The sequence below is a fragment of the Penicillium verrucosum genome (assembly GCF_028828655.1).
Source record: "Penicillium verrucosum strain IBT 35672 chromosome Unknown utg000003l_segment0_segment0, whole genome shotgun sequence".
Taxonomy (NCBI): Eukaryota; Fungi; Ascomycota; class Eurotiomycetes; order Eurotiales; family Aspergillaceae; genus Penicillium; species Penicillium verrucosum.
In genome coordinates, this window is record NW_026643212.1 from 397 (window position 1) to 27,650 (window position 27,254).

The window sequence follows — 27,254 nt, forward strand, 5'->3', positions numbered from 1 at the left end:
TACGAGCAAGGGCTTATAACCTATCAGATGGAATATAGGCTATGTAGGAATGAATGTTAACCTTAAGGGATTAATATTGTAGACTCTGGAGAGAAAGAAAAGAAGAGAAGAAAAACTAGCTACTGTCTACCATTATCCTGAGTTCTGTGGGTCAGGATCACCTGCGGCCCCACATGGCCGTCACGTGACTCCAACACTACTCTTTTATAGCTTAATTAAATTATCTCCTAGTTTAATAACTATTTATTAATATTAGTATTTTTATCTAACCCTCTATCTAGGCTTCTCTATTATTAACGGAGCCTAGTAGAATAGGTCGGATTATACTCCGAGGCGAACCTTTCTTAAAGGTTTCGGAGTAGACTATATAGAGTCTTATAGTCTATAATAAACGGCTAGAAGTTTACGTAAACGCTATTCCGGATTACTATTATAATTATACTTAACCCCTTCTTTTCCTAGGTATAAAGCGTGTTCTTTATCGACTAGTTCGATTAAATCACTTTATAAATATCGACCTATTTGTCGCTATACTTCTTCTCCGTTTCTTCAATCGATATAATCTCTACCGGAGCTTTCCGTATCTCCGGTTCTTTTTCCTTACTAGGATTATATAGCTCCTAAACGTCAAATTGCACTATAATCGATTCGATATTAGCGATCTATATATCCTAAGTTTCGGTATCCTTAAGAATAACGCGGGAGGATAGACCCGCGGAGAGATAATCGGCTATAATTGTTATTAACAGATTTCCGATTCTTTCTTTGATTTAGGGGTTGCTTCGTCGCTAGGTAGATGACTTCTCTTCTGTCACTTTGACTACCTTAGTATCGATGGAAGCAGGGTTGATCTTTGAATTGATTAATGGAACAAAGCCGGGCTCATAACTGACAGAAATCTGACGTATTGAAATGTATGGACCTTAGGGCTGATATGGAGAACTCTGCATTTTCTACATAATAGAAACTGCTGTTTCTGTGCGGTTATGACTAAGCTAGATTACATAATCTGTATGGTATCATCCCATGTATGCAACCTTGCAATTTGACAGAAACTGCTGTTTCTGTGCGGTAATTACTAAGCATGATTACATAATCTTCCATGGTATCATCCCATGTATGCAACCTTGTAATTTGACACTTCATTTACACTAGAACCTCTTGAGATTCATCCATTTTTTATAATATGAATGCAGCTGCAATGAGGTACTCGATTTGGAGCGGAAAAGATCGGAATAAGCATGAGACGTGAACTATTATAAATATATCTACAAAATCCAGCTCACAGACGAGCACTTGACCGAGTGCCAAACCCAGCGTCCTCCTTGATAATATCCGACGCTTTTTCTGCAATGGCATACACAGTAGCCATGATCGCGGCACTGACCTGCATCGGCATGACACTGGCATCAACAACACGAAGGTTCCGAACCCCCTTTACCCGCAGCTTCTCATCCACCACCTGCCCCATCGCACAAGTTCCTAAAGCATGATGATAGGACACGATGTGATTGCGAACAAATTGGCGAGCTTCGTCCATATTCGACAGATTGAGCTTAGCAGGGGGGCTCACTCGCCGACCAATTTTGCCGATTAGGGAGGTCGACTGGAACACTTGGTCTGCGAATACAATACCAGAGGAAAGAACGTCAACATCCACGGGATGACGAAGAAATCCCGGATCGATCTCCGGTGCCTGTATTGGATTCGAGGTCCGCACATGTACACTCCCGCGAGATAAAGGATACATGTTGCTGACGACGATGGAGTAGCATGCGTTGTAGCCGACAGGAGAGCCAGATGCGATCTTGGCGCAGTTTCTGTACCCGGCAGTGGTGTTGAAATACGCGGGGGTGCCAATGAACTGGATATCCGCGGACTGGAAATTTTGCATCCGGCCGGCAATAGCCTCCTGTTGCTTGCGCTGGTAACTGGCGTTTTGCTGAAACCGTTCGCCGCCCAGACTGGGGGCGTCGAAGATACGCGCCACAGTGTCGTTCACTTGGGTTTCGGTGGATTGTAATGAGTATTGAGTAAAGCCCATTAGACTAACCGATCCAGACAAGGCTCCGGAATGGTTTTCGGCGTAGAGCCTTTGATGCTCTTGTAGCAAGGCAGGATCTTTGAATAAGGAGTCCACCGATATAATTTCATCCGCGAGCTCATAAGATACAGCTGACATCGTGTGTTCTTGTAGATTATTGCCCACGTCCGTGATAGCCACTCTGCAAGCAATCCCAGCGCTTTCGAGGACACTAGGGTCTCCAACTCCAGAAAGCTCTAGAAGCTGGGGACTCTGGATAGACCCGGCGCTGAGTATGACTTCTCTTTTAGTTGAGACGGTGTAGCGAGCCTCCATGTGCTGCAATTCAATCCCTTCTGCAGTGGGTGTCCCATCTGGAGCATCGGAGAGTAGGATGCGGCACACCTGTGCGTTTTCAAGGATTTTCAGATTTTGGCGACCCATAATGGGAGCAAGATAACCGCTGGCCGCATAGCTTCGAACTGGTTTGCTGGTTCTGTCCAGTGTAAACAAGGACCTGTAGAAGCCCAAATGAGTACCATCGTAGGGCTCGACTGGCCGCTGAAGGCGAGAGGTTTCATCAAACGCAGCCAAAATTGATTCTTCTATTAGCGGTTGCCAGGGGCCTATCGAAGTGTGTATTGGCCCATCGGTGCCATGGACCTTGGGCTCCACTGGACAACTTGTACTGGGCTTGACGGGCTCCAAGCCTTCACTTATTTTGAAGTACGGTAGTAGTTCAGACCATGTCCACCCTGTGACACCAAGCTTATTGGCCCAATCATCAATGTCTTCGGCAGATGGCCGGTTATAAGACATGAAGTTGATGCCGCTCGAGCCACCTAGCATTTTTCCTCGAGGAATATGATAGGATTTGCCATTGGTGCCAGCCTGCGAGGAGTCAATACAGGCTCATTATGAAATTGCGAGGTCTCGCACCTGTGGGATGCTCTCAAAGTTCCAGTCATAGTCAGGATTGCTTATCATCTGGCCCGGTCCTGTGGGAAGGTCGACCTTGGGATCCCCCAGCCTAAGGGAGCCAGCTTCGATTACCCCGACTTGAATGCTTGGTTCCTCAGAAAGACGAGCTGCGAGGACGAGACCGGCAGTTCCGCCGCCGACGATGAGAAAGTCAAAGGGTGTCTGGATAAAATCGACAAGCTTGTCTGTGGCCATGATTTCCAATTTTTGAGACATTAGGAGATTAATTTGGGGGAGGACAAGATTTGGTTTATGGCCGTAGGTGGTGGCAAAAGTCGTAGTTCTTATAGGAAGCAAATTACAAACGTCCGATTTAGACAAGGGAGGGTTGGGGGCCAACTATGGGTATACATTATTCCATCGGGTCAAAGGATTCTCGGTCACTTCAACATGGAAAAGAAGGTTGTTATTCTGATCTATCTACAGAACCAACTTGACCTTAAGCTTGTCGCCCTGGACAATTTCCTCCTTCCGAGCCATCAACTCTGCCACATCCCAGGTGGCACTCAAATAGCGTCCAGCCAGCCAAAGCTGTTTTTCCTGAGTTAGCCAGACAATTGTATCGGCGCTTAATTCTGGCGAATCCACCAGCTTTGCTTTCGTGTCCTCGGGCAATCTCGACGCTAACTCGGTATCCACGGCGCCCGGGTGAATGGTAAAGGCCAAAACTCCCTGAGCAGCGTACTCAACAGAAGTGAACTGCGTCAAGCGCAAAATCGCTAATTTCCCGGTCTGATAGGCCGAGGCACCGGGCCGAGTCAGGTGGGCGCCGATGGAGTTCATATTGATAATGGTCTTTTCGCCCCCTAACAAAAGCAGGGGCAGCATGGCCCTCGTCACGAGGTATGTGCCCTTTACATTGACCTCCCATGTCGACCACCAAGATTTGGGATCCGTCTCCGCAAGTGGAACCCATTTCTCAACGCGACCGGCATTGTTAACTAAGATGTCGAGAGAGCTGAACGCTCGCTTGACCTCGGCGGCTGCATCGGACACACTCTGCTCATCCGAAACATCTAGCGCCACCTTGAGGATATGAGGTGGTGGATGGCCTGAAGACTTTGCAGCGTCGAGCACCGCTGTCTCAACTGCGTCGAGGGAGGATCTTGCTCCGAGTGCGATGAAGGAGGCACCGGCTTGAGCGAATGCAATCGCTATCGCGCGGCCGATGCCCTTCGATGCACCGGTCACGAAGACAGCTCGTCCATGCTGCTTACATCTGGCCGCTGTGATGGTAGGATAGGTGTCATTGTGTATTTTGGAGATCCAAGTAAATCCTATTTATATAGAAGTTAGCAATGAGATATTTTCTCTACCACAAATTGGACAAGGACAACGATGTGAGACGTACCAGCGGAGGGTGGAAAAGCCATTATGCTTGCGTTGCAATGTGACCTGGATTATCAGTGGTGTGACATGCGTTTTTACGTGTTTTTATATACAACATAGAGCCGACTACGGTGCATGAGTCGTACTTCTTGCTGGAAGCTGTTTGTGAAAGCCCACATATGCAGTGATCATGGATCCCCGGAGTATCACGTCTGGATTATCTCCAGTATCGCAGAGTACATGGAGATGCAATATATTTCGAGTGATATTATTAATGCAATGTCTCGTGGAGGGAGTAGACCTCGGGAGTCGGACTGGATCGCATGATGAATTCGGATAAAAGAGACCCGAGCGAGATATTCCGCACCCGACTCGGATAAATTCTGGTCTTGAATCGAACAAAGAAGCAAGATTGCTAATCAGAATGCAGCCAATTGATAGGATCGTTCATCATGGAAATGACTATGGAGTACGGAGTAGCTACCTAGGTACACCGATGATTGTGATGGCACAGAGCATGGAGCATAAAGGGGTCGATGGGGAACACTGGCGTATAAAAAGCGGCCTCAAGTAGATCAGATTCACTCGATAATCATCAAAATCTTCTTTCAACTAACACACCAATTGATTTTCAATCTTACCCCTCGGCATTATGTCTGTTATTCCTCCTGTTGGTACCCCCGTGGGGCTTGAGATCCCTGCGAAGGACGTGGCTCGCGGTAAGTTGTCCCGGTTCTAAATATCCGACAAAAAACCGAAGCTAATCCTTCGTAGGAGCTGCATTCTACAAGGCGGTCTTCAACTGGACCTTTGCTATTTCCACCATGGGGTTCCCCGCGCACAAGCTCCAAACCTTTGAAGTCCCTGGTGGCATTATGCCCATCGGAGGTGCCATGCGCCTGGTGGAAGAAATCCCAACCGGCACGGGCGCCACAAAATTATATCTCTATGTCAATGACATCGTTGCTGCCCTTGAGGTAAGTGACTTGGATATTGAGACGCGAGACTGATCGGCTAATGTATGTTAGGCCATTGAAAAGAACGGAGGCAAGAAGGCGAGCGAGGTTATCCCCGAAGGCGACAAGGGGCTGTTCCAGTACTTTGAAGATAGTGAGGGCAACAACTTTGCCATCTACACTTACAACAAGTGAGTTGTGGGAAGCAGTGCTTTTGAGAAATCATTGCGAGATGGACCTGCAAGACCGCAAAGGACCTGGAGGTATGCTGTTTGTAAGAGCAGGGTGAAATCTTCCTGTTAGAAAGGCTCAATATCAAAATCAGGCTATGGTTCTGTGAAATTGACTTGGAGTTGGCCAAGACCGGCTCGTAGGTCGACCTAAACCCTTCCAACGGCTTGGATTCTGAAGTAGGGAGAGGGTAGTCGGAAGTAGTAGCCGGAAATAGTAGGTGGAGATAGCACGGAGTAAGGGGCGTACCGAAGAGATGACCCGGAGGATCATTGCGTGTTATTGACCAGATTGCTTGAACTCCACCAGAAACGGATAGTAACCTCCTCAGGCAAGGCTCGCTGGGGGACTTGTCTTTTCCGCAAACGCTGTACTAATAAATGTCGTCGAGCTATAAGTAAACAAACCACCCCGAGATTGGAGCCTTCTAGAGCACATGAAACAAAATGGCCGAAACAGCAACTGAAATCCTCAAAACCCTTCCTGGAGTGTGCGAATATGACTGGTCCTGCAAGGACCTTTCTAAGCGCTTTACACTGGTTAATCCTGCGACTGGAGAACCCATAACTGTCATCCAGGCCGGAAATATGGACACAGTGGATGGAGCCATCCAGGCGTCACAAAAGGCATTCGAGTCATGGCGGTGGAAGACTCAACGGGAGCGGTCACTCTACCTCTTACAGGCGGCCGACGAGATTCAGAAGCACAGCCATGAATTGGCCGTCTTGTTGTGCCTCGAGAACGGAAAACCCGTGAAAGACGCTTCCTTTGATATCACGTTTTTAGTGCAAGTATTCCGATACTTCGGATCGATTGCCGACAAGTTACCTTCGGAATTTTTCGACCAAGGAAATATCTACTCTAGCGTGATCTATGAGCCCCATGGAGTGTGCGTGGGCATCTTACCATACAACTGGCCCCCGGTACACGCAGGGGGGAAACTGGCGCCATGTCTAGCAGCGGGCAATACCATGGTGCTAAAGCCCGGCGAGCAAGCCCCCTTGACGCTCATGCGGGTTGTTGAGATCCTGCAGTCTGTGTTCCCCGCCGACGTTGTTCAAGCAGTTCCGGGACTGGGTCCTGAAATCCCGAAGGCCTTGATAAATCATCCCCTTGTCAAAATGGCCTCGCTGACAGGATCCACCGTATCGGGTTCTAAGGCTGCTCAAACTGCAGCGGTGACGCTGACCCCCACGGTGCTTGAATTGGGTGGGAAGAATGCCTTTGTGGTCTTCGAGGACGCCGACCTCGAGTTGGTCGTGCGCGACACTATCGATGGTGCTTTCTTCAACAAGGGCGAATCATGCACCGCCGCATCGCGGATTCTGGTGCACAATAATCTGTATCCGATCCTTGTCACTCGCCTGACAACGGCTGTGAAAAAACTACGAACAGGCGATGGCTTCGACGAAACGACGCACGTCGGTCCTGTGGTCTCTCGGGAGCGCCAGCAGGAGATCCTGTCATATATTGAGCAAGGTAAACGTGAGGGAGCGACTCTATCTGCCCAAGGAGACCTGCCCACGGCAAGCCATCTGTCGGGAGGATTCTTTGTCGCTCCTACGTTATTTACGGACGTGACGGCGGAAATGAGCATTGCACAGACGGAGATCTTTGGGCCTGTTGTGACGGTTGGTTCTTTTGAAACGGAGGAGGAAGCCGTGAACATCGTTAATTCTTCCCAATATGGCCTTTTTGCAGGGGTATACTCTGGAGATTTTAGTCGGGCCATGCGGGTCACTCGGAAATTGGACGTTGGGGTTGTACTGATCAACAACTACTTCCGCGGCCTTTTGGGCACGCCATTTGGTGGCGTCAAGGGCAGTGGATATGGAAGGGAGCATTGGATTGGCACCTTGAGGGAATGGAGTCGGATCAAAAACGTCCGCTTCCCTAGTGGTCTGGGCCCAATACCAGCTTGGGGTGGCGCAGTGGATGTATGCAAGTAGCGATCTCTGATAGGTAATTGGATTAAATTGGCAACGGAAGGATTTGCTTGAATATTTGAAGCAATGAATCCTTCCAAGTCCCCAGACGCATATCCTTCCCTGATTCCGCGATTCCCTGATCCTTCTCATTACAATATGCCCAGGTATATAGGCCCTTCGTCTATTTGATAAACATGCTGGTGGCCCAGGTGCCTTCATGTCTGCTTATATAAGCACACGATGATACCCCCCAGGTGGAGCCCTGGAGGCTACGGGTGGACTGCCCGGGTGTACCAAGGTGAGCGGGATCAAGAACTAACCAGTAAGCACTACGGAGTAGATAACTATCGTAATGCTTAACTAGTGGATGCGTACGGAGTTCACGGGTAATTTGGAGAGGTACGTAATTTTGGCCCCAACGCCCCAACGCCTCATAGTTACATCGATGGTGCTGGCATTTCCCCTCTTGTTTAGATAATCACGGTGCAATATAGTTTGATGGATATTGGAGAACAAAGAGATTTGTGAATGGGAATGTAACACGTCAAAGGAGATTGAAGAAATTGCGTTAAGATTCCCTACACTAACTGATCTGATCAGGTGATCTGGCTTTGTTGGAACTCGAGACCTCACAACATTGCTTTGTTCGCATCCCAGAATGCTCTCTCATCAGATGGCTCCCACATCACTTACACATACCTCCCAACCTACCAGACAGCGACAACGAACAGGAAGAGCATGTGAGGAGTGCCGGCGACGCAAGCTACGATGTGATGCACTGCAACCGCGGTGCGGGGTCTGTGTGGAAGCAGGTATAACATGCGAAGTCAATAGCCAACGGCAGCCGAGGGGCCCGAAGAAGGGCTACTTGAAGGCATTGAGAAATCGAGTCGGTATATATGCGATGTCTGCAGACTGTTATTACGCTGGATTTAACTGAGATCTATCCTAGCAATGCTCGAAAATCGTCTACCGACCCAGCATCACCCCGGGCCCTTGCCTGAGCCCAACCCATTGTCAATTCCCTTGAACGACGACCACCATGATGGCTGGAGTGTCTCTAGCGTGTCGAGCCGTTCCGACTCAAATCCGCCTCCGTTGATCATGGAAAGTACAACCGTCTCCGAGCCAGATGTATCCATATTGAACTCGATGTCGACGTTCGGTTCGGCTCCGTCAGTGGGCATGTACGGGAAAGATATCTGTGGGATCGAGCCGATATCAGAGTTCATGCAGGCGGAATTGTGAGTGGCTCACGCCCCTCATTGCAAGGTTATGGCTGATGGTTGTGCTAGAAATCAACTATATTTTGACCGAGTGCACCCATCCGTCCAGATACTTCACCAGCGTCGTTATTTAGGATGGGCCAGAAGCGCCTCAAAGAAGATATCTCGTCGATGTCTGCAGTACGCGGTATGGACACTGGCCTCCCCTCCTGTCCGCGCAATTCCAACATCTTCAAGACTCCTTCTACCAGGAAACAAAGCGGACTTTAGAATTCTCCTATCTATCGGGAGACTCTGATAATTTGGTTGACACAGAAGAGATTCAAGCATGGATTTTGATAGCAACGTATGAGTCAATGCGGACTTTCCATCGCCCTGCGTGGATGAGTGCCGGACGCGCCTTTCGTCTGGTTCAGTTAATGCGACTGCACGAAATCGACAGTCCTACAAAACCCCCTGTAGCCGATGCAGACCTGATCGAGACAGAGGAAAAGCGCCGGGTGTTTTGGACGGCCTACTTCTTGGATCACTTATTTAGCATGCGTAATAATTGGCCGATCACCTTGAACGAGCATGTGGTAGGGCTTCGATATCCTCCTTACACATCAAGACAAAACCAAATGGTTCAGCTGATCTAATAATCTATGACTAGATCTGCACCCGTCTTCCAGCTCCAGACATGGAATTCCAAAACGGTCAACCGGTGCTAGGTGCCTTCCTTTCGGAAGCGATCATGGACGTTATGCCGCAGACAACATCGCCATTTAACGAATGCGCCATCTTGGCTACCATATGCGGGCGCAGCCTATTTCAGGCCCAGCAATACAGTGTCCGCTTTGTGTATGGCGACATAGCTCCCAACTGGACCGATCAGCACCAATGGCTGGACAACGTCCTTACCAACCGTCTTCAGATCCTTTCCCAACACTACCCCTCGCCAACTCAAGTCTGCGACCCGATGCTCTCGTTCGCACACATTATGGGACAGGCAAGTGTGATTCATCTATACAAGGGCATGGAATCGATTGTGTGGGCAGTCGACGAGGGAGCATTAGTATTAGAATATCGGCGGCGTGCCCTAAGTGCAGCGCAGGAGATCGTCAAGCAAGCAAAAGGACTGATAGAGTTCTACTTCTTCAAGGTATGCCACACTGCATTACTACTTCAGTCGACTTGGGACATGAATATCTTTACGCACCGCGAACGTACTAATTATAAAACGAGCAGGTCCATCCTCTCATGCCCATCCCATTATTACTCTGCGCCGAATTCCTCTACAGTAATCGAGGGTCAGACGCGGCATTTAACTCGCTACTTCAAGAGCTTCTACAGATTTTTCGTCAACTCAAGAATCCTAACGATCCAACTCAAAGCTATATACATCTTCTAGAACTTTCATGTACTAATGCGTCGATTGACTTGGTTAAAGAAAACTCCACTTCATCGTGATTATACGGATGGCTGTTGGATAATATATACAAATACTGATCGAATGAAGAAATTATTGAGCTCGCATTGATCATTATTGGGAAAGGCTGAAATATATGTTGATTTCCCCTGAGAACAGAGAACAGAGAACAGAGCAAGTACTCGAGAAGTTGGTAAGATCACTTTGCCTTGGTGTTATAAGTGGTGGTCGTACGCTCCAACATGTGCTCCTCCACAGTGAGCACATTTTCTTCGTCCTGATCCTGCCCAACACGATCCAGCGGCCGCAATTTATATTCCAGGTTGCCATCGAAAAAAAACACTACACTGTACCGATCTGTCAAGTTCTTATTGATGACACGGTGAATGCTACTCTTGTAATGACCCCTGGTGATTCTGCTCATCATGTCTCCCAGATTAACCACATAAGCGTCACTTTTCGGAGGAACCCCAATCCAGTCCCCCGTTTCGCGGTCCTGGACCTCAAGCCCGGGATGGTGATCTTGCAGAAGAAGTGTGATGGCTCCAAAGTCCGTATGGGCACTACTGCCCAGCTGACGACCCTTGACCACGTCTGGGGCAGGAGTGGGTGGATAGTGAAGCAGTCGAAGCGGGCACGCAGGGTCATTTTCCTTGAATTCGTCGAAGACATGGGGCCCATACGGCAACGTGGCCGCGACAAGGTCTAACACCGCCCAGCACAGCTTCGTCATGGCTTGGTAGTATTCTTCTACGGGACGACGGAAGTCTGTCTCTGGCAGTAGCTCGCCCGGCGGCCATGCGTTTTGTCCCATGAAAAACCTCCGGCTTATCACTCGTGGATCGTCGAGAGGAATGTCTGTCCCAGAAATGAAGCCTTCTTTGAGGTCTGGGAGTACTCCCGGCTCGTACGATTGCGATGCCATGGGGTCGTACCCTCGGAAGCCGACGTTCCTGCAACTTGATTTTATGTCGGTGGGAAGTGCAAAGAACTTGGCTGTAGCAGCAAAGACGGACTGCTGCAGTTCCGGGGATATTCCATGCCCGAGGAGTTGGAAGAAGCCAGTAGAAGTGCATGCAGCTCGCACATTGTCGATTACTTTGCGTCCGCCATCACTATTCGGGTCTTGCAGATACGGACTGATGTCGACAGCCGGTAAATAGAAGGATGACTTGGTTGGTACGGGCATATTATCGAACTGTTCGAAGGTACTCCTTCAGGCTATGGAAGAAGAGAAAACAACGAACCTGGCCTAGTGCAGTGGTTGCTTTCTATATAGACTCATTTTCCGTGCTATTTCGTGGTCATCATCGGTCGAAACGGCTTATTGAAATGTCTGCCAGAATGGTCTGCTCCCGTCGGAGAAACAACTCAGATCCACGAGGCTATCGGATATTCTCTATCGGAAAATCCTTCAAGGATCCAGCAGGATTCCAAAATGCAACTAGTCTCCATTGGTATTGGGTGCCCTTGACGCTTATCTTGCATTGTGGAAAGGTAGATTAGGCCTCGCTCACTGGCTTTGTACTATATCTGCTCAGTGCTCCCTGTTAAGCTTTCCACACCCCGAAGCTCTTGTTTGGGGCAAGCTCATAACTCCTACTAAGCCTTGATACCCTCTTGCCATAATGGTCGAGACAAATTTCGAGGCAGTCGATGACACTTTACATCTTCCACGAATCCTTTGTTTTCACGGCGGGGGGTCTAATGCTATCATCTTCAAATCCCAGTGCCGCCGGCTTATTGCCCAACTAAGATCCGAGTTCCGGTTTGTCTTCGCGCAAGGACCATTTTTATCTGACGCTGGGCATGATGTGATGTCGGTGTACAGTCAATGGGGTCCATTCAGGCGTTGGCTCCGTTGGCGCCCCGACCACCGTGATATCCGACCGGAAGATGCCATCCGAGCGATCGACGACAGTGTGGAGGACGCAAAGCGTCAAGATGACGCCAAAGGAGCTACAGGATTGTGGGTGGGACTGCTTGGATTTAGCCAAGGCGCGAAGACCTGCGCTAGTCTCCTCTACCGTCAACAAATCAGACAGGAACTACTCGGACGACCGTTCGCCGGTTCGGACTATCGTTTTGGAGTTCTGTTGGCTGGCCGTGCGCCGTTAGTATGCTTGGATCTGGATTTAGATATGGGTTCATCTTTGCCTGATGTGTCGCAGATTACGGATGCAAAGTACCACGGTCCGAGCCAGGACGTTCTACGCATCCCCACCGTACATGTCCATGGGATGTTAGACCCGCATGTGGATCTTCACCGTCAGCTGTTTGAAGAGTTCTGTGCCCCGGAAAGTAAGAGGCTGGTAGAGTGGGATGGTGATCATCGGGTTCCGCTGAAGTCCAACGATGTCTCGCTCGTTGCCTATCAGATTCGAGAAATTGCAATGCAGACGAATGCCCACTAGTCTGGTACTACGTTGGAATTCATTGCGGGATAAATTATGTAGATATGATTTGTTTGGAATGGCACAAGTGTTAGAGGAATTCTGGAATCCATTGCTACACAAATAATTGCATAAAGAGACACTATATTCAGATATTCAAAGGTTGTGTAAATGGTGCTTCCTAGGTGCTTTACCAATTGGTTCATTCGAACGATATCACAGCATTTGGACCTGGGCTTGTCAAGATAAATCCTGGAGTTACAAGCAACACTCCCACTATAACACGAGCCACTGCTCGGAAAGTTCAAAATTTTCGCCAAGGGAGATTAGGCACACTCGGCTATAGTAACATTTTCAAGGCTTACCTGCATGATATTGTTCGCTCTGCCGTTTGTTTTTCCGAGTATATACTTGACGGAGACCACTATTCATCACACGTGCATAAGTAGGTGCAGCCTTTACATACTCGCATCCGAATCGCATCCGAAGATGGTGTTCTATTCATAGCCACAATGTCGTATTTCGTCAAATAGCAGTAAGAATATTGAAAAAGAACACGTGCTGGGTATGCCTTCAGGGCTAAAGCTGACTCTTACGGATCCTGCCGTACTTTTGCACACTAGCCTAGATCTCGGGTATACCTCACTGACTGCTGTCTTTTGGTGGCGTAAGATACAATATATCGGATTAATTCCTCGGAGTAACTTCACTACTTCAAAGCAAATTGTGAAGAATTTCTACGGCCAAGGCCTGTCTACCAAGCCTACGGAGCACATGGCGGTAGATTACAGATGTGGTGCATGTCAACAGAAGTTTATCGACATCTGAAGACGGAATGGTATGCATGCGGACTAACTATTCGGAATAATGTGGTGTTGTAGCTGCAGTATAAGCCTTTCAGTTGATTTTGACACATGTGCAGGGAACCTTGAAGTACACTGGGTACTTCATCCAGGTCTCAGTGTCATATATACCTAGAATTGTTGCCATATAGGAGATCACGAAACTACCTCTCATCACATCGTATACCGTGCTTGTGTGGTATACCTCCCAGTGCTCTATTCTTTTCAACATTAGAATTCATCTTCTCTCGACCAGCTTCAAATGCAGGTATCAGTCATGCCTGACTCAACTTCTCATCCACACTTGAGACCTAAGGCCTTTATATTCGGCCCGCAAGATTTATCTTTCGATATCGAATCCTTCAAAAAGCTTTGCAGCCAGCTCCATGACCATCATTGGGCCCTTGACGCACTCGCCGGCCTCCCAAAGCTCTGGGACAACTTTACCGCCGGTGACCGGGCGGCACAGCAATCTAACACGGGGAAGCTACTTGAGAACCTGAATGCATGGGTTTTGAGTACGACTGCCCCGGAGGAAGCGTTTCCTTTGCCAAATGTGCTTCTATCCCCACTTGTGGTCATAGGACACGTGATTGAACACATCACTTTTCTCAGGGCGGCGTTTCCACATCTAGGGGAGAAGGAGGAACTGCCCAAGTCCATTATGGAGGATACAGAGACGTTAGGCCTCTGCACCGGCACCCTGAGTGCTTTAGCAGTGGCATGTTCCTGCAATGTGGCCGATATTCAACACTACGGCGCGGTAGGCGTGAGACTGGCAATGTTGGTCGGAGCCACCGTTGATGCTGAAGAGGCGTTATCTGACCCAGAAAGAAAGGCAACGAGTCTTTCAGTGTCATGGAACAGTGCCGAATTCGGTGACTCATTTGCCCATATCCTCGAGACATTCCCTGATGTATGTATTGACGACTCGTATTCACACCACAGCAAAACACTAATTGAAATCCTTTAGGCATACGTTTCCGTTCTTGTTGACCAGAGACGTGCAACATTGACCGCATCGAAGAAAGCGGCGCCAGCTCTGATCGAGCGGTTGAAGCAGGAAGGCGGTCATGTCACGCCAATAGCGCTTTCGGGACGATTCCACTGGAAGAAGCACCAAGATGCCGTATCTAGTCTCCTTCAGTTCTGCGAAATTCAACCAGCTTTGCAATTTGCCGATACGACAAAGATGCTACTCCCTAGTCGATCAGGTGCCGATGGGCAATATATTAGCACTGGAAAGCTCCACGAGGTAGCTTTGCGGGAAATTCTCTTGGAACAGTCCCAGTGGTACAAAACATGCTTTATCGCGTATGCGGCAAGATTCATTATCAAAGATGCAGCGGTTATTTGTTTTGGGTCAGAGCGGTTCGTATCACCGACGATTGCACGGAAGCTTGGCCTACGCCTGACATACGTATCCCAAATTGACCTCGTATCGTCACGGTTGCCCTGCCAGGTTCTTGGTGGAACGCAAACGCCTAGCCTCGAAGATTTGCCCGATGAGCGCATAGCTGTTATTGGAATGGGGTGTCAGCTTCCAGGTGCTGAAGACCACGAGGGATTCTGGGAGATCCTAAAAAGTGGCCAGTCACAACATAAAGAGGTGCTTGAGGATCGGTTCAGCCTGGCGACGGCATGGAGAGAAGCAGACAAACGCCAATGGTACGGGAACTTCATCGATAATTACGACACTTTCGATCACAAATTCTTCAAGAAGAGCCCCAGAGAAATGGCATCTACGGACCCTCAGCAACGCCTGATGTTGCAGGTTGCATATCAGACTGTCGAACAATCGGGATACTTCAGAGACGATGGCCCTAATCGTCGTATTGGATGCTTTATGGGTGTCGGCAATGTCGATTATGAGGACAACATTGCGTGTTACCCTGCGAATGCGTATTCGGCTACTGGCAACCTGAAGAGCTTTCTAGCCGGCAAGATTAGCCACCACTTCGGCTGGACAGGACCCAGCCTGACACTTGATACGGCATGTTCGTCATCCAGCGTGGCTATTCACCAGGCGTGTCGTTCTATCCTTAGCGGGGAATGTAATGGGGCGCTCGCCGGAGGCGTCAACATTATAACGAGCCCCGACTGGTATCACAACCTAGCCGGAGCATCCTTCCTCAGCCCTACTGGTCAATGCAAGTCATTTGACGCGAAAGGAGATGGGTATTGCAGGGGTGAAGGTGTTGGTGCCGTGTTTTTGAAACGGCTTTCCTCGGCAATCGCGGATGGTGATCAGGTACTTGGTGTGATCGCAAGTACAAAGGTTTATCAAAACCAGAACTGCACTGCAATTACTGTTCCCAACTCGGGATCTCTATCGGAGCTATTTACGGATGTTGTGCGTCAAGCAAGGCTCGAGCCCCAAGATATTTCTCTTGTTGAGGCACACGGAACAGGAACTCCCGTTGGAGATCCAGCTGAATACGATGGCATTCGAGCTGTTTTTGGAGGCCCTGTACGCTCCGATATTCTGTCGCTAGGATCCGTGAAGGGTCTTCTTGGTCACAGTGAATGTGCATCGGGTGTGGTCTCTTTGATAAAGACTCTCCTCGTTATTCAGCAAGGCTTTATCCCACCCCAGGGGAGCTTCTCGAAAATCAATCCTTCCCTTAATGCGAAAGACGAGGATAGAATTGATATATCGACACGCTTAAAACTTTGGGATGCACCATTCAAAGCTGCACTCATCAACAACTATGGGGCTTCCGGATCCAATGCCTCTATGGTTGTTACGCAACCACCAAAGCTGATAGAGACCCCCTTGGCGCCATTGCCGGAGAGGAACTACCCTTTCTGGATCAGTGCATTTGATCAACAGAGCCTTCAAAATTACGCTAGGAGATTGCGCCAATTTGTTCAGGGGCATGTAACAGATAAGAGCCTAAGCTTGGCAAATTTGTCTTTCCAAGTTTCCTGTCAATCAAACCGGTCCCTTCCCCAGGCCCTGATATTCAATGCCAGCACAAAGGAAGAGCTGGATATGGTCCTTTCATCTGCCGAGAAAGCTACCACGGATTTCCCGTCTGTCCAGCTTCCGGATCCGAAACCCGTCATCCTATGCTTTGGAGGGCAAATTTCCACCTATGTTGGCTTGGATCAAGAGGTCTATGATAGCACTGCCATCTTGAGATATTACTTAGACCAGTGCAATGCTGTGTGTATCTCCTTTAGTCTGCAGGGGATTTACCCAGCCATTTTCCAACGCTCTCCAATCGAGGATATCGTTCAGCTTCAAACAGTACTCTTTGCGATGCAGTATTCCTGCGCCAAGGCGTGGATCGATAGCGGAGCAAATGTTGCCTCGGTCATCGGACACAGCTTTGGTGAGCTGACAGCTCTATGTGTCTCCGATGTTGTATCATTGCAGGATGCTGTCAAGATGATCTCCGGTCGAGCCCGCTTGATCAAGGAGCGATGGGGTCCTGACAAAGGATCCATGATGGCTGTCGAGGCAGATCTCTCTGATGTGGAAGCCTTGCTGGCGAAAGTCAAATTACAGATTGGATCTGAAGCGGGAGTTGCAATCGCCTGCTATAATTCATCAAGAAGCTTCACATTGGCTGGGCCTACAAAAGGCGTGAATCATGCTGAAGGCCTGCTGAAGAATGACCCAGAGTTCTCAAGAATCCGATCTAAGAAACTCAACGTCACTAACGCCTTCCATTCGGCTCTCGTTGATGGGTTGATCGATGATCTAGAGGCCTTGGGGCAAGGTATAAAGTTCAGGAAGCCGACAATAAATATCGAAACAGCAACGGAGCAAGTTTCAACTAGCACATTCAATTCCAGTTATGTGGCCAGTCATATGAGAAAACCGGTTTTCTTCGCCCATGCAGTCAGGAGATTATCAGACAAATTCCCTGCTGCCACTTGGTTAGAGGCCGGTTCAAACTCCACCATCACAGCCATGGCAAGTCGGGCTCTGGGTACTTCAAACTCCTTTTTCCAGGCTGTGAATATTACCAGCGAGGGTGCATTCCAATATCTGTCGGAAACGACTATAAAGCTCTGGAGGGAAGGTCAGAAAGTCAGCTTCTGGGCTCACCACCGCCTGCAGACTGCAATGTACACTCCAGTCCTTTTGCCACCGTACCAATTCGAGAAGTCAACACACTGGATGGATCTGAAGGTGCTTCCAAAGCCCGAAGTTTCTGCCAAGGTGACGGAGCAGCCCGCACTTATCGAGGCACCGAAGGGCCTGACGACTTTGGTCGGTTATCAAGATGCATCCCAGAGGTCTGTGCAATTCAGAGTCAATGTCACGACAGATAAATTCAACCGTCTCCTTTCTGGTCATATCATGGCAAATACATCTGCTGTTTGTCCCGGTATGTTCCAGGTTGAGGTAGCTCTTGATGCTCTTATGAGCCTTCGACCAGAGTTCCAGAACCGTAGCTTTATTCCAGAGCTACATGGTCTAAGACATTATCAGCCCCTTGTCAAAGACGACTCCCGGGCAGTCTGGATCGAAGCGCAATCCTTCGATGCGGAAGGTCTGGTCTGGAATTGGAAGCTGACTGCAACTGACGATAAGGGAAGTGGCTTTATAACCCACACTTCAGGAACAATCATATTCCAAGCGGCAGACAGTGTGCAAGTCAAGACTGAGTTCGAGAAACTTAGACGTCTAATCGGCCGAAAGCGGTGCTTGCAACTCCTTGACGGCAATGTGGCAGACGACATCCTGCAGGGCCGCAACATCTACCGCGCTTTTTCGGAAGTGATCGACTACAAGGAAATATATCGTCATGTTACAAAGATTGCTGGCAGCGAGAACGAGTCCGCAGGAAGGATCACGAAGAAATATGACGGAGAGACCTGGCTCGACACCGTCTTGACGGACTGCTTCTGCCAAGTGGCAGGTATCTTTGTGAACCTCATGACTACCAAGATCGACTTGTCTGAGAGAGGCATTTTCATTTGCGATGGAATTGATCGGTGGATGCGAGCACCGAACGCAGATGCAAACGACGCTCCTTCACACGTCTATGAGGTATTTGCTTTGCACCATTGCGAATCAGAGTCCAAGTACCTCAGCGATGTTTTTGCTTTCGATGCTCGTGATGGGTCACTTGTTGAAGTTGCTCTTGGTATTAGTTACCAAAAGGTTCCAATCTCCGGAATACGCAGGGTACTGTCGAAGGCTATGCCAGTTGGTATTCAGCCACAAGTTCCTACTGCCCCTGTTGCAGTGCCTGCCCCCAAGATATTCAGCCATACTCCAGTCGCAGCCCCACCATTGGTGAATGGCTCGTCTAGTGCGGTGAACGGTACACCCCCGACAAAGAAAGCGCCAAATGCAGCCAGTGTAGACATCACTAAAAAGATGCGGGAGATCATATGCAATTTATCTGGTCTTGAACCAGAAGAAGTCAGAGACAACTCTGATTTGGTCGAGCTTGGAATCGATTCATTGATGAGCATGGAACTAGGCCGAGAGATCGATTTGGCTTTTAAGACCACTGTCGACGTCACTCAGTTGATCGATGTAACTGACTTCCGCAGTCTTGTGGAGTGCATGCAAAAGATTCTGGGCATTGAAAAAGCCGAAAAGAATAAAGAAGCTGCTACTAATGGAAACACACATCATCTCAACGGCACAAATGGTCTCGTCAATTGCAGCGGTCTCTCGTCTCCTGGGGAAGGGGGTTCCCTCCTCTCAGAATCGGCAATCCTGGATGCCTTCCGCATTGCGAAGGAAGCCACCGATGACTTCATTTTGAATGGCCAACTTGGAACATACTACAATGAAATCATGCCAAGATCGACTGAACTCTGTGTTGCCCATATTGTCAATGCTTTTGAACAGCTCGGATGTCCGATACGCAGTGCAGCAGCGGGTCAAAGACTTGAGCGTGTTCCATACCTTGCAAAACATGAACGATTCATGAACTTGATCTACGGTCTTCTCGAGGATGCCAGATTAATTGACATCAATGGATCTAAAATCACGAGAACGGCCTTACCTGTTCCGACGAAATCCGTGGAAACAATGCTGGAAGAATTGCTTCGCGACGAGCCTATCCATGCAGCCGAGCACAAACTCACATCCATGACCGGAAGTAAGTTTGCCGACTGCATTAGTGGCAAGGAAGACGGGCTTCAATTAATCTTCGGGTCACCCGAGGGCAGAGAAATCGCGACTGACGTCTATGCCAAATCTCCCATTAATGCGGTATGGATCCAGCAGGCGGAAATGTTCCTCGAGCAGCTTGTGCAAAGGCTACCCAATACTGGTGAGCCTCTGCGCGTCTTGGAGATGGGAGCTGGTACAGGAGGAACAACTGTGAAGATCCTGCCACTGTTGGAGCGTCTAGGTGTGCCCGTCGAATACACAATGACGGACCTATCATCCTCATTGGTTGCCGCGGCTCGCAAACGATTCAAGAAGTATCCGTTCATGAAGTTCAAAGTGGTGAACATCGAGTCTCCGCCTGATTCACAACTGGTACATAGTCAGCACATTGTCCTGGCTACAAATTGTGTGCATGCAACTCGGAACCTGGAAGTCTCGACGAGAAATATTCACCATATTCTGCGACAAGACGGCTGCCTACTTTTATTGGAGATGACCGAGCAAGTGCCTTGGGTCGATTTCATTTTCGGTTTGCTAGAAGGATGGTGGTTGTTCGAAGATGATCGGCAACACGCACTCCAACCCGCAACGCACTGGAAGAAAATTCTCACTTCCGTTGGATATGGTCACGTCGATTGGACTGAAGGTGGTCGGCCAGAGGCCAATATCCAACGCCTGATTATTGCTCTTGCGTCTAAACCCAGGTATGATGATGCACCTAAGCCACTCCAGCCGCCGGCGCATGTCCCATTGACAGAAATCGTAGGGAACCAAGAGATCATTGATACATATATCCATGAATATACCAAGGACTTCCACGCACTCCCCATAACGATTACACAGCAAGCCGTGATTCCCGCTCTCACGGGACACTGTGTGCTTGTTACTGGTGCCTCAGGGAGTCTCGGCTGCCACATTGTCGGCTATCTCGCCAGGCTTCCTAGTGTCCACACTGTAGTCTGTCTGAATAGACGGACTACGGTGCCCGCTGTCATCCGTCAAGAGGAAGCTTTAAAGGTCAGGGGAATCTCGCTCGATGACATCTCCCGGTCAAAGCTAGAGGTACTCGAAGTGGAGACCGCAAAACCATTGCTTGGGCTGCCTGTGGAAACCTATCAGAAACTCGTGAACACCGCAACCCATTTAGTTCACAACGCTTGGCCAATGAGTCTTACCAGACCTATCCGAGTCTATGAGAATCAGTTCAAGGCTATGCGGAACCTCATCACTCTTTCACGGGAGGTAGCTGCACTCCGACCGGCACCATTCAAGTTCGGCTTCCAATTCATCTCGTCGATCGGGGTAGTCGGCTACTATCCACTTCGCTATGGAAAATCCCTTGTTCCAGAAGAGACAATGACGGCGGATTCTGTCCTATCAGTCGGATATGCTGAAGCAAAGCTTGTTTGCGAGCGCATGTTAGACGAAACGTTGCATCGGTATCCAGATAGATTCCGACCAATGGCAGTAAGGATCGCTCAAATTACTGGCTCAACAAGCAACGGGCATTGGAATCCAGTCGAGCATTTTTCGTTCCTGATCAAATCCTCGCAGACATTGAAAGCGCTCCCGGACTTTGATGGTAGCCTCTCTTGGTGTCCAGTCGACGATGTTGCCGCAACACTGGGCGAATTAATGATTTCTGACACAACGCCTTATTCGATCTACCATATCGAGAATCCATCAAGGCAGCCGTGGCGAAAAATGGTGAAAACACTGGCCCGGTCTCTTGACATCCCACAAAGTGGCATTATTCCTTTTGACCAGTGGATTGAACGAGTTCGAAACTCCCCAGCCTCGGTCAACGATTGTCCAGCCAAGCAATTACTAGAATTCTTCGATCAGCATTTTATCCGAATGTCATGTGGGGGTTTGATACTAGATACGGCTAAGACGAGGGAACATTCAACAACTTTGCGGGAAAGGGGCCCTGTAGGCCCAGGTTTGGTGGATAAGTATATTTTGTCGTGGAAGGCCGTGGGATTTCTAGATTAAGTACGCGACAGTATTTAGCATGCAGTACGTGACGGGTCGGTCATGCTGCTATGATAGGCAACATTTGAAGATTACTTCTATTTATTTTTAACAATTGGTACCTAGATGCACATGTGTAATCCCATTTGAGCCAAGGCTTGCTCGCCGTCCTTGGAGTCCATATAACCCTTCTCTTACAGCTTTGGAGAGAAGCGACTCAAGGCCCGAATCTTCGCCCCATAGAAATAGAAGATGATGGGAATCGGGATCATCGCAACGGCAAGAAAGCCGAGCAGCGACATAGCCCAGTCCACTCCTAACCTACCGTACATTGCCGACCCGAAAAGGGGAAACGCAGCACCGATCTTTTTCACGTAGTTAGTAACAGTATATCTCCAAGGAGCTATACACTTACCATGCTTCGAATAAGAGTGTTTGCAGACAGAGCCGAATTGGCAACCACCAAATATACGTCAATCAGATAGTTCAGGCCTTGCATCCAGATCATCAAAATCCCCATTCCGATTGGCACTCCTGCAATGGCCTGTGGCACCCACGAGATACTCGGGCTCGATGTCCATCCAAACCAGAATAGCCCGATAGGCAAAAGTAAAGCCGCAACAATCATGGGGGGTAGACGATCTTCCGGTACGACGGAACCATTGTGTAGCTTAGGAGCATACCACAGGCGCGTTGCGATGGTGACAAGGAGGCAACCCAGTAGGACCCCCACTAGGATGCCCAGGAAAGGCAAGGCCGCAATTCCCAAGGAAGTCCAACCCCGGACCTCGCGAAAAGCGATCGGGTATGCCACGAAGAAGAGGTACAATATACCATAGATAAGCGAGATGTAAAGAGTCATGCAGACGAGGATCGGCTCCGAGAAAAGCATATGAAGCGGACGGAAGAGATATTTCGTCAAGATTTGGCTAAACGTCGGCGTGCTTTCATCCAGACGGGAATGGTAGGCCCAGATTCGTGTCTCATTACGGAGCCGACTAGCGCGGCGCTGGAGGAGAACTGGGTGGTATGTCTCGGGTAGGGTGAGGAGAGCGATGGTGCCGAAGAATGCGGCTGGGATCATGGTGATCCAAGCAGTCCAGCGCCATCCTAGAGATGAGTCGACGATAAATCCCCCACTGCTCATGTCATGATCAGCCCACATTTAGACCCCATTTAACAACAACATCATCATCATCAATCAAAATCACGTACACGATTGGTCCAAATATCGGCCCAACAAAGGTAGCCGCGGAAAATAAAGAGACGGCAATGGCGCGCTCGACTGGACCCCAAAAGTCTGCCAGAGCACCAGGAATGATCGCAAGAGCGGAGGTACCAAAAAACCCCAGCAAGAAACGTGCAAGCATCACGGTTTCGAGGTTCTGCGCAACCGCCACGGGAACCTGGAAGATGATAAAGATGGCGTATCCGATATAGAGAGGCCTTAGTCGGCCATATAACTCCGACATGGGTCCCCAAATCAGTGGTCCCACTGCAAAGCCCTGTATATCAAGGTTAGCGTCGTGGGTGAGCCTTCATTGCGTGTTGTTTGTTTTTTACTTACCAGCACAGTCAAACTGGTTCCTAGAGTCATGACCTCTTTTGAAACATGAAACTCTTTGGAAGTGACCGTGGTCGCAGCACTAAAGACACTACTGGAGAAGGTCACCCAGATGGTCAATGTGCTGAAGATGCAAGTGATGAGCGATTTCCTCCAAAAGGGAAAGTTCATGGGAAGTTCTGGATCATCAGGCCCATCCCATTCAACCAAGTGAATATCCGCGTCATTGGGCTTCTCGCCAGATGAATGATCTCGGGCATTCTCCAAATCGGTGACAGAAGCGTTCGTCGAAATTGGGATGTCAATTGCATCCTTCATCTTTGGGTGATAGCTCGTGTTTTGGTGTTGATACAGTGGGCTGGCAAGATGCCAATGAAAAAGAGGTCGACATGATATAGATGCGAGAAAGGGCCATTTTACTGCAATGGTTCATAAGAGCAGACTCACTTGTACAACACAAAGGAGCATTCATCTGTAGAACCGTTTATCCGTAGTCGAGATACTGTTTTCCCGAGCCGAGAGTTTATCCGATTGGTCAACAAAGAATCCTACCTGGTCAGCCATGGATGCAAGGGGGTATGCCACCTATAGGTTGGATCGGAAGCATGATGTTCGTGCAGACTCTATCAGCTGCCTATCTTAGAAGTAAGCATATTGCAGAATAAGTCAACTGTGGTGATGACCCGGCCAGGGGTCGGAAACTAATTATTACTAATAATGCTGCCTGAAGATGCCTTAATATGTCTAATCATACACCGCCTTTTGGCACCGCTCTTACAGTGTATTGTAAATGAAGCTCTCAAATGGAAGCCTCCGGGTAATATTGAAGCTATTCCCACCACACAAATCTTTGAAATCTTCCGTTTCTAGGCGTTGAAGCCTCTCATACCATTTCAAACCCCCGACCATACATATCGCCAATCTCATCGATTCCACTGCCCCCCGACCGTATGTCACTATCTGTCCTCATCGCCACCTATTCTTATCGATCCCGACCGTACAAATACGACCCGTACAAATCGCTATCCATCCCCATGTTGGATTTCAACCTTTTTACTTACTTAAGCGCTCTGTTATGGTAATTCAGGTATTCATATTTTCTGCCGGCAAATATTCAGGCATCAAAGGCATCCACATTACTAATATTAGTTTCCGACCCCTGGCCGGGATACACCTTCGCAATTGTGGTATATTGTTATCGATAAGAGATGGAGGAAAGGGAGAGAACCAGTCTATCTACATGGAGGCATGTGGAAGCATGTGAGAATGGGTTATCAACGTTAATTTTGTTGGAGGCCGTGGGAGATTCGAGACGCTGTCCACATCTCTACACCACGTCGCGACAATACCGTGATACTACGACGGCTGCAGTGCCATACGTTACAGGCTACTCTCCAATTTGTATCACCGGATATCACGGACGCATGAACACAGTTGCTTCTCTGTTCCCATGCTTACCTAATCAATGCTCAGGTGTCTTATGGAAGCTTGTAATACATGGAACCATGGATTACCATAACTCGTGTGCAAATGATTGGATCACATCCATTCAAAGATATGATTTAACCTAATTCGTCTAGCTTCGGACCACGGGCCGAGTACAAGCCTACATACCCAGGTAAGGTAACATACTGATTTGTTCTTCTTCTACACATAGACAGCCCTGGAGATATTACACCAAAGATCATAGCTCGGTGGCCCATACGTTTAGATTCATAGTACTCCGTAGACGATATTACCTAGGTATCTGACTATCAATGAGATTCAATTCTGGAAGCACTCTTGGCTGGGGCTGCTCTACGATTGGGGTTCTCTTGAAATGATAAATGGGATTAGCCTTGCTCTGGTCTGAGACATCCATGGGATGACCTGAGGTTAACCTACTATACACAAATGTCATATTGAGGTTACGCCTTGCTCGACAGATAAGATAGGTACCTAGGTACATATTAAAAGACTCTCTCTCACTCTTTTTTATTTCTCTTTTCTCCTCCTCTCCCATGTCAGAGGCCCGCCCATAAAAGTGAAGGAAACCATACATCTTCCTTTCTGGAAATAAAAATGGCTGTCTATCATGATCTCGACTGGCTCTTCGCCGTCGGTACGCTCTTCTTTATTCTCTCCGTTTGGGGAATCGGTGCCAACGTATGTTCCTTGTTTTGACCCTCAACTGATCAAGCACTCATCTCTTTCCTTTGCACAGGATGTAGCCAACTCGTACGCAACCTCGGTCAGCTCCAGGTCCCTGACCTTGATCCAAGCTGGTATCCTCGCCACTATCACCGAGTTCATCGGTGCCATCGCCCTTGGACAACAGGTTACCTCGACCATTCGCAGTGGTGTCTTTTCCATCGACCGCTTCCTAGACTCTCCTGGTGTGTTGATCATGGCCATGGTGGTTGCTGAAGTCGGTAAGTTTCGTTTCTCTTTGCCTTCTCTCTTTGTCTTCTCTTTCCAGCTCCCAAGCCAAACGTCTCAATTGCTCACTCTTTTGTCTACTTATACAGGCTCCTCGATCTGGCTTACCGTCTGCACCTACCTCGGATTCCCAGTGTCCACCACCCAATCCATTGTCGGTGCCCTCATCGGTGTCGCCATTGCGGCGAAGCTCCCTGTCCACTGGGGTTGGAAGTCTAACAGCGTTTCCCAAATCGCTGCCTCTTGGGGTATTGCACCCCTCATCTCAGCCGCATTCGGTGCCATCATCTTCACCAGTATCCGGCTGCTGGTGCACTCGCGTGAGGATCCCATGAAGTGGGCGCTGCGCGTGATTCCATTCTACTACGCCATTACTGCTGCTATTCTAGCATTGTTCATCGTCATTAGCGGTGGTCACGGAATCCCAAAGCTCGAGGACTTGGGTGCAGGCAAGGCTTGTGGAATTATCATTGGCGTTTTTGCTGGTGTTTGGGTTATCAGTGCGATCTTCTTTGTCCCTTACTATTGGCGCAGCCTTGTGAAGGGTGACTCCCGCTTGCGCTTCTGGCACATCCCCATGGGTCCTCTTCTCTGGAAGGACGACTACACCTTGTACCTCCCTGGTAACCCGGACAAGCGTATTGTGCCCAACTACTATGAAAGCGATCTGAAGGGCGAGACGGACAATCTTCGCTCTGGTTCTGCCACTGAGGCTGAGGGACAAGATTCCACCCTGGCCACCCCAGAAATTGAGCCCCTCAAGAGTGATCCCAGCGCTGCGGAGAACGATGCCCGCAGGGCTGATGCCAAAATTGCGGAGAAACATCAAAAGGAGCTCCAGGCTCTAGACACTCTCCCTTGGATTCATCCCAAGCGGATCTTTGCCACCCTCAAGCTTGTTCTCACGTATGGTGTTACCCGCGATGTCATTCACCACCAGTCAAGGGGTCTTGATCATATCCATCAGCATGTCCCTGTCTTTGACAACAGAGTTGAACATCTATGGACCACTGCCCAGGTTTGCTCTGCTATGGTACGCTCCGCTCCCCTCTCCCTCTGTAAAACTCAGCTAACAAGGCAACTAGATCATGTCTATCTCTCACGGCGCCAACGATATCTCGAACGCCATTGGCCCATTCACAACCGAGTACATGACCTGGCACTCCGGCAAGGCTTCCGCCAAGACTGACACCCCAATGTGGATCAAGGCGGTGGGTGGTCTTGGCCTCGGCTTTGGTAAGTCTCCCGAGGTCCTTTCTCCCCCACCTCCAGTCTCTTCCACGCATTTACTAATGAACGTCAGGCTTCTGGACTTTCGGCTACCACATCATGCGCAGTCTCGGCAACCGCATCACCAAGCACTCGCCTACTAGAGGTTATTCTGCAGAACTCGCGGCGGCCTTAACTGTGCTCCTTGCTTCAAGATTAGGCTTGCCAGTCTCAACTACTCAATGCATTACTGGTGCCGTGGTCGGTGTTGCGTTGATCAACATGGATCTCAAGAGTATCAACTGGAAGCAACTCGGCAAGATTTTCTTCGGCTGGGTCCTGACTCTTCCATGTGCTGGTCTTATCAGTGGAATCATTATGGGCATGGCTCTGAACGTTCCCACATGGGGTCGTTGAATGGTTTAATTTGAGAGGGTTGCTAAGCACTGGATAGCAGCGGATATGGTATGTGGTTTTCCACCTACCTCCACTTCATGCTTGCTTTTATCCCCGTACTAATGGTCTGAATTTGCACTTGAGTCTTTTTTCTAAGTCTTTAATAATCTTAATTGAACTGAATTCTATTGCTAAAGAACTGGTACGTAACAATGAGTATAAGATTCTGGCGGAAATCAGGTGTATGGCGAGCGTACTACCATTCTTCAGCTTAAGTGTTATTTA

At 48.9% G+C, this 27,254-nt stretch overlaps 10 protein-coding genes across 10 annotated transcripts; 6 read left to right on the forward strand and 4 right to left on the reverse strand.

Annotated features, from left to right (window-relative positions):
- Positions 1–1,282: 1,282 nt before the first annotated feature.
- On the reverse strand, positions 1,283–3,199 carry N7516_007795 (GMC family oxidoreductase; the record flags this gene model as incomplete). The annotated part of the gene is made up of 2 exons (XM_057220515.1): positions 1,283–2,914; positions 2,963–3,199. 2 exons carry the CDS (start codon positions 3,197–3,199, stop codon positions 1,283–1,285), a joined length of 1,869 nt encoding a protein of 622 aa, XP_057070787.1.
- Positions 3,200–3,424: 225 nt separating this feature from the next.
- On the reverse strand, positions 3,425–4,377 carry N7516_007796 (SDR family NAD(P)-dependent oxidoreductase; the record flags this gene model as incomplete). Its single annotated transcript, XM_057220516.1, has 2 exons — positions 3,425–4,281; positions 4,356–4,377. 2 exons carry the CDS (start codon positions 4,375–4,377, stop codon positions 3,425–3,427), a joined length of 879 nt encoding a protein of 292 aa, XP_057070788.1.
- Positions 4,378–4,985: 608 nt separating this feature from the next.
- On the forward strand, positions 4,986–5,484 carry N7516_007797 (VOC family protein; the record flags this gene model as incomplete). The annotated part of the gene is made up of 3 exons (XM_057220517.1): positions 4,986–5,052; positions 5,108–5,310; positions 5,362–5,484. The coding sequence occupies 3 exons, from the start codon at positions 4,986–4,988 to the stop codon at positions 5,482–5,484; spliced, it is 393 nt and encodes a 130-aa protein (XP_057070789.1).
- Positions 5,485–5,966: 482 nt separating this feature from the next.
- N7516_007798 (aldehyde dehydrogenase family protein) lies at positions 5,967–7,469 on the forward strand (the record flags this gene model as incomplete). Its single annotated transcript, XM_057220518.1, has 1 exon — positions 5,967–7,469. One exon carries the CDS (start codon positions 5,967–5,969, stop codon positions 7,467–7,469), a length of 1,503 nt encoding a protein of 500 aa, XP_057070790.1.
- Positions 7,470–8,402: 933 nt separating this feature from the next.
- On the forward strand, positions 8,403–10,064 carry N7516_007799 (fungal specific transcription factor domain-containing protein; the record flags this gene model as incomplete). The annotated part of the gene is made up of 4 exons (XM_057220519.1): positions 8,403–8,692; positions 8,809–8,861; positions 8,912–9,252; positions 9,327–10,064. The coding sequence occupies 4 exons, from the start codon at positions 8,403–8,405 to the stop codon at positions 10,062–10,064; spliced, it is 1,422 nt and encodes a 473-aa protein (XP_057070791.1).
- Positions 10,065–10,281: 217 nt separating this feature from the next.
- N7516_007800 (isopenicillin N synthase family dioxygenase) lies at positions 10,282–11,271 on the reverse strand (the record flags this gene model as incomplete). Its single annotated transcript, XM_057220520.1, has 1 exon — positions 10,282–11,271. One exon carries the CDS (start codon positions 11,269–11,271, stop codon positions 10,282–10,284), a length of 990 nt encoding a protein of 329 aa, XP_057070792.1.
- Positions 11,272–11,710: 439 nt separating this feature from the next.
- On the forward strand, positions 11,711–12,496 carry N7516_007801 (Serine hydrolase FSH; the record flags this gene model as incomplete). Its single annotated transcript, XM_057220521.1, has 1 exon — positions 11,711–12,496. The coding sequence occupies one exon, from the start codon at positions 11,711–11,713 to the stop codon at positions 12,494–12,496; it is 786 nt and encodes a 261-aa protein (XP_057070793.1).
- A 1,098-nt stretch (positions 12,497–13,594) lies between these two features.
- Positions 13,595–21,403, forward strand: N7516_007802 (Male sterility NAD-binding; the record flags this gene model as incomplete). Its single annotated transcript, XM_057220522.1, has 2 exons — positions 13,595–14,233; positions 14,291–21,403. 2 exons carry the CDS (start codon positions 13,595–13,597, stop codon positions 21,401–21,403), a joined length of 7,752 nt encoding a protein of 2,583 aa, XP_057070794.1.
- Positions 21,404–21,576: 173 nt separating this feature from the next.
- N7516_007803 (MFS transporter) lies at positions 21,577–23,264 on the reverse strand (the record flags this gene model as incomplete). Its single annotated transcript, XM_057220523.1, has 4 exons — positions 21,577–21,747; positions 21,798–22,521; positions 22,598–22,887; positions 22,950–23,264. 4 exons carry the CDS (start codon positions 23,262–23,264, stop codon positions 21,577–21,579), a joined length of 1,500 nt encoding a protein of 499 aa, XP_057070795.1.
- Positions 23,265–25,007: 1,743 nt separating this feature from the next.
- Positions 25,008–26,990, forward strand: N7516_007804 (inorganic phosphate transporter; the record flags this gene model as incomplete). The annotated part of the gene is made up of 5 exons (XM_057220524.1): positions 25,008–25,091; positions 25,150–25,357; positions 25,454–26,397; positions 26,450–26,600; positions 26,668–26,990. 5 exons carry the CDS (start codon positions 25,008–25,010, stop codon positions 26,988–26,990), a joined length of 1,710 nt encoding a protein of 569 aa, XP_057070796.1.
- Positions 26,991–27,254: the final 264 nt, after the last annotated feature.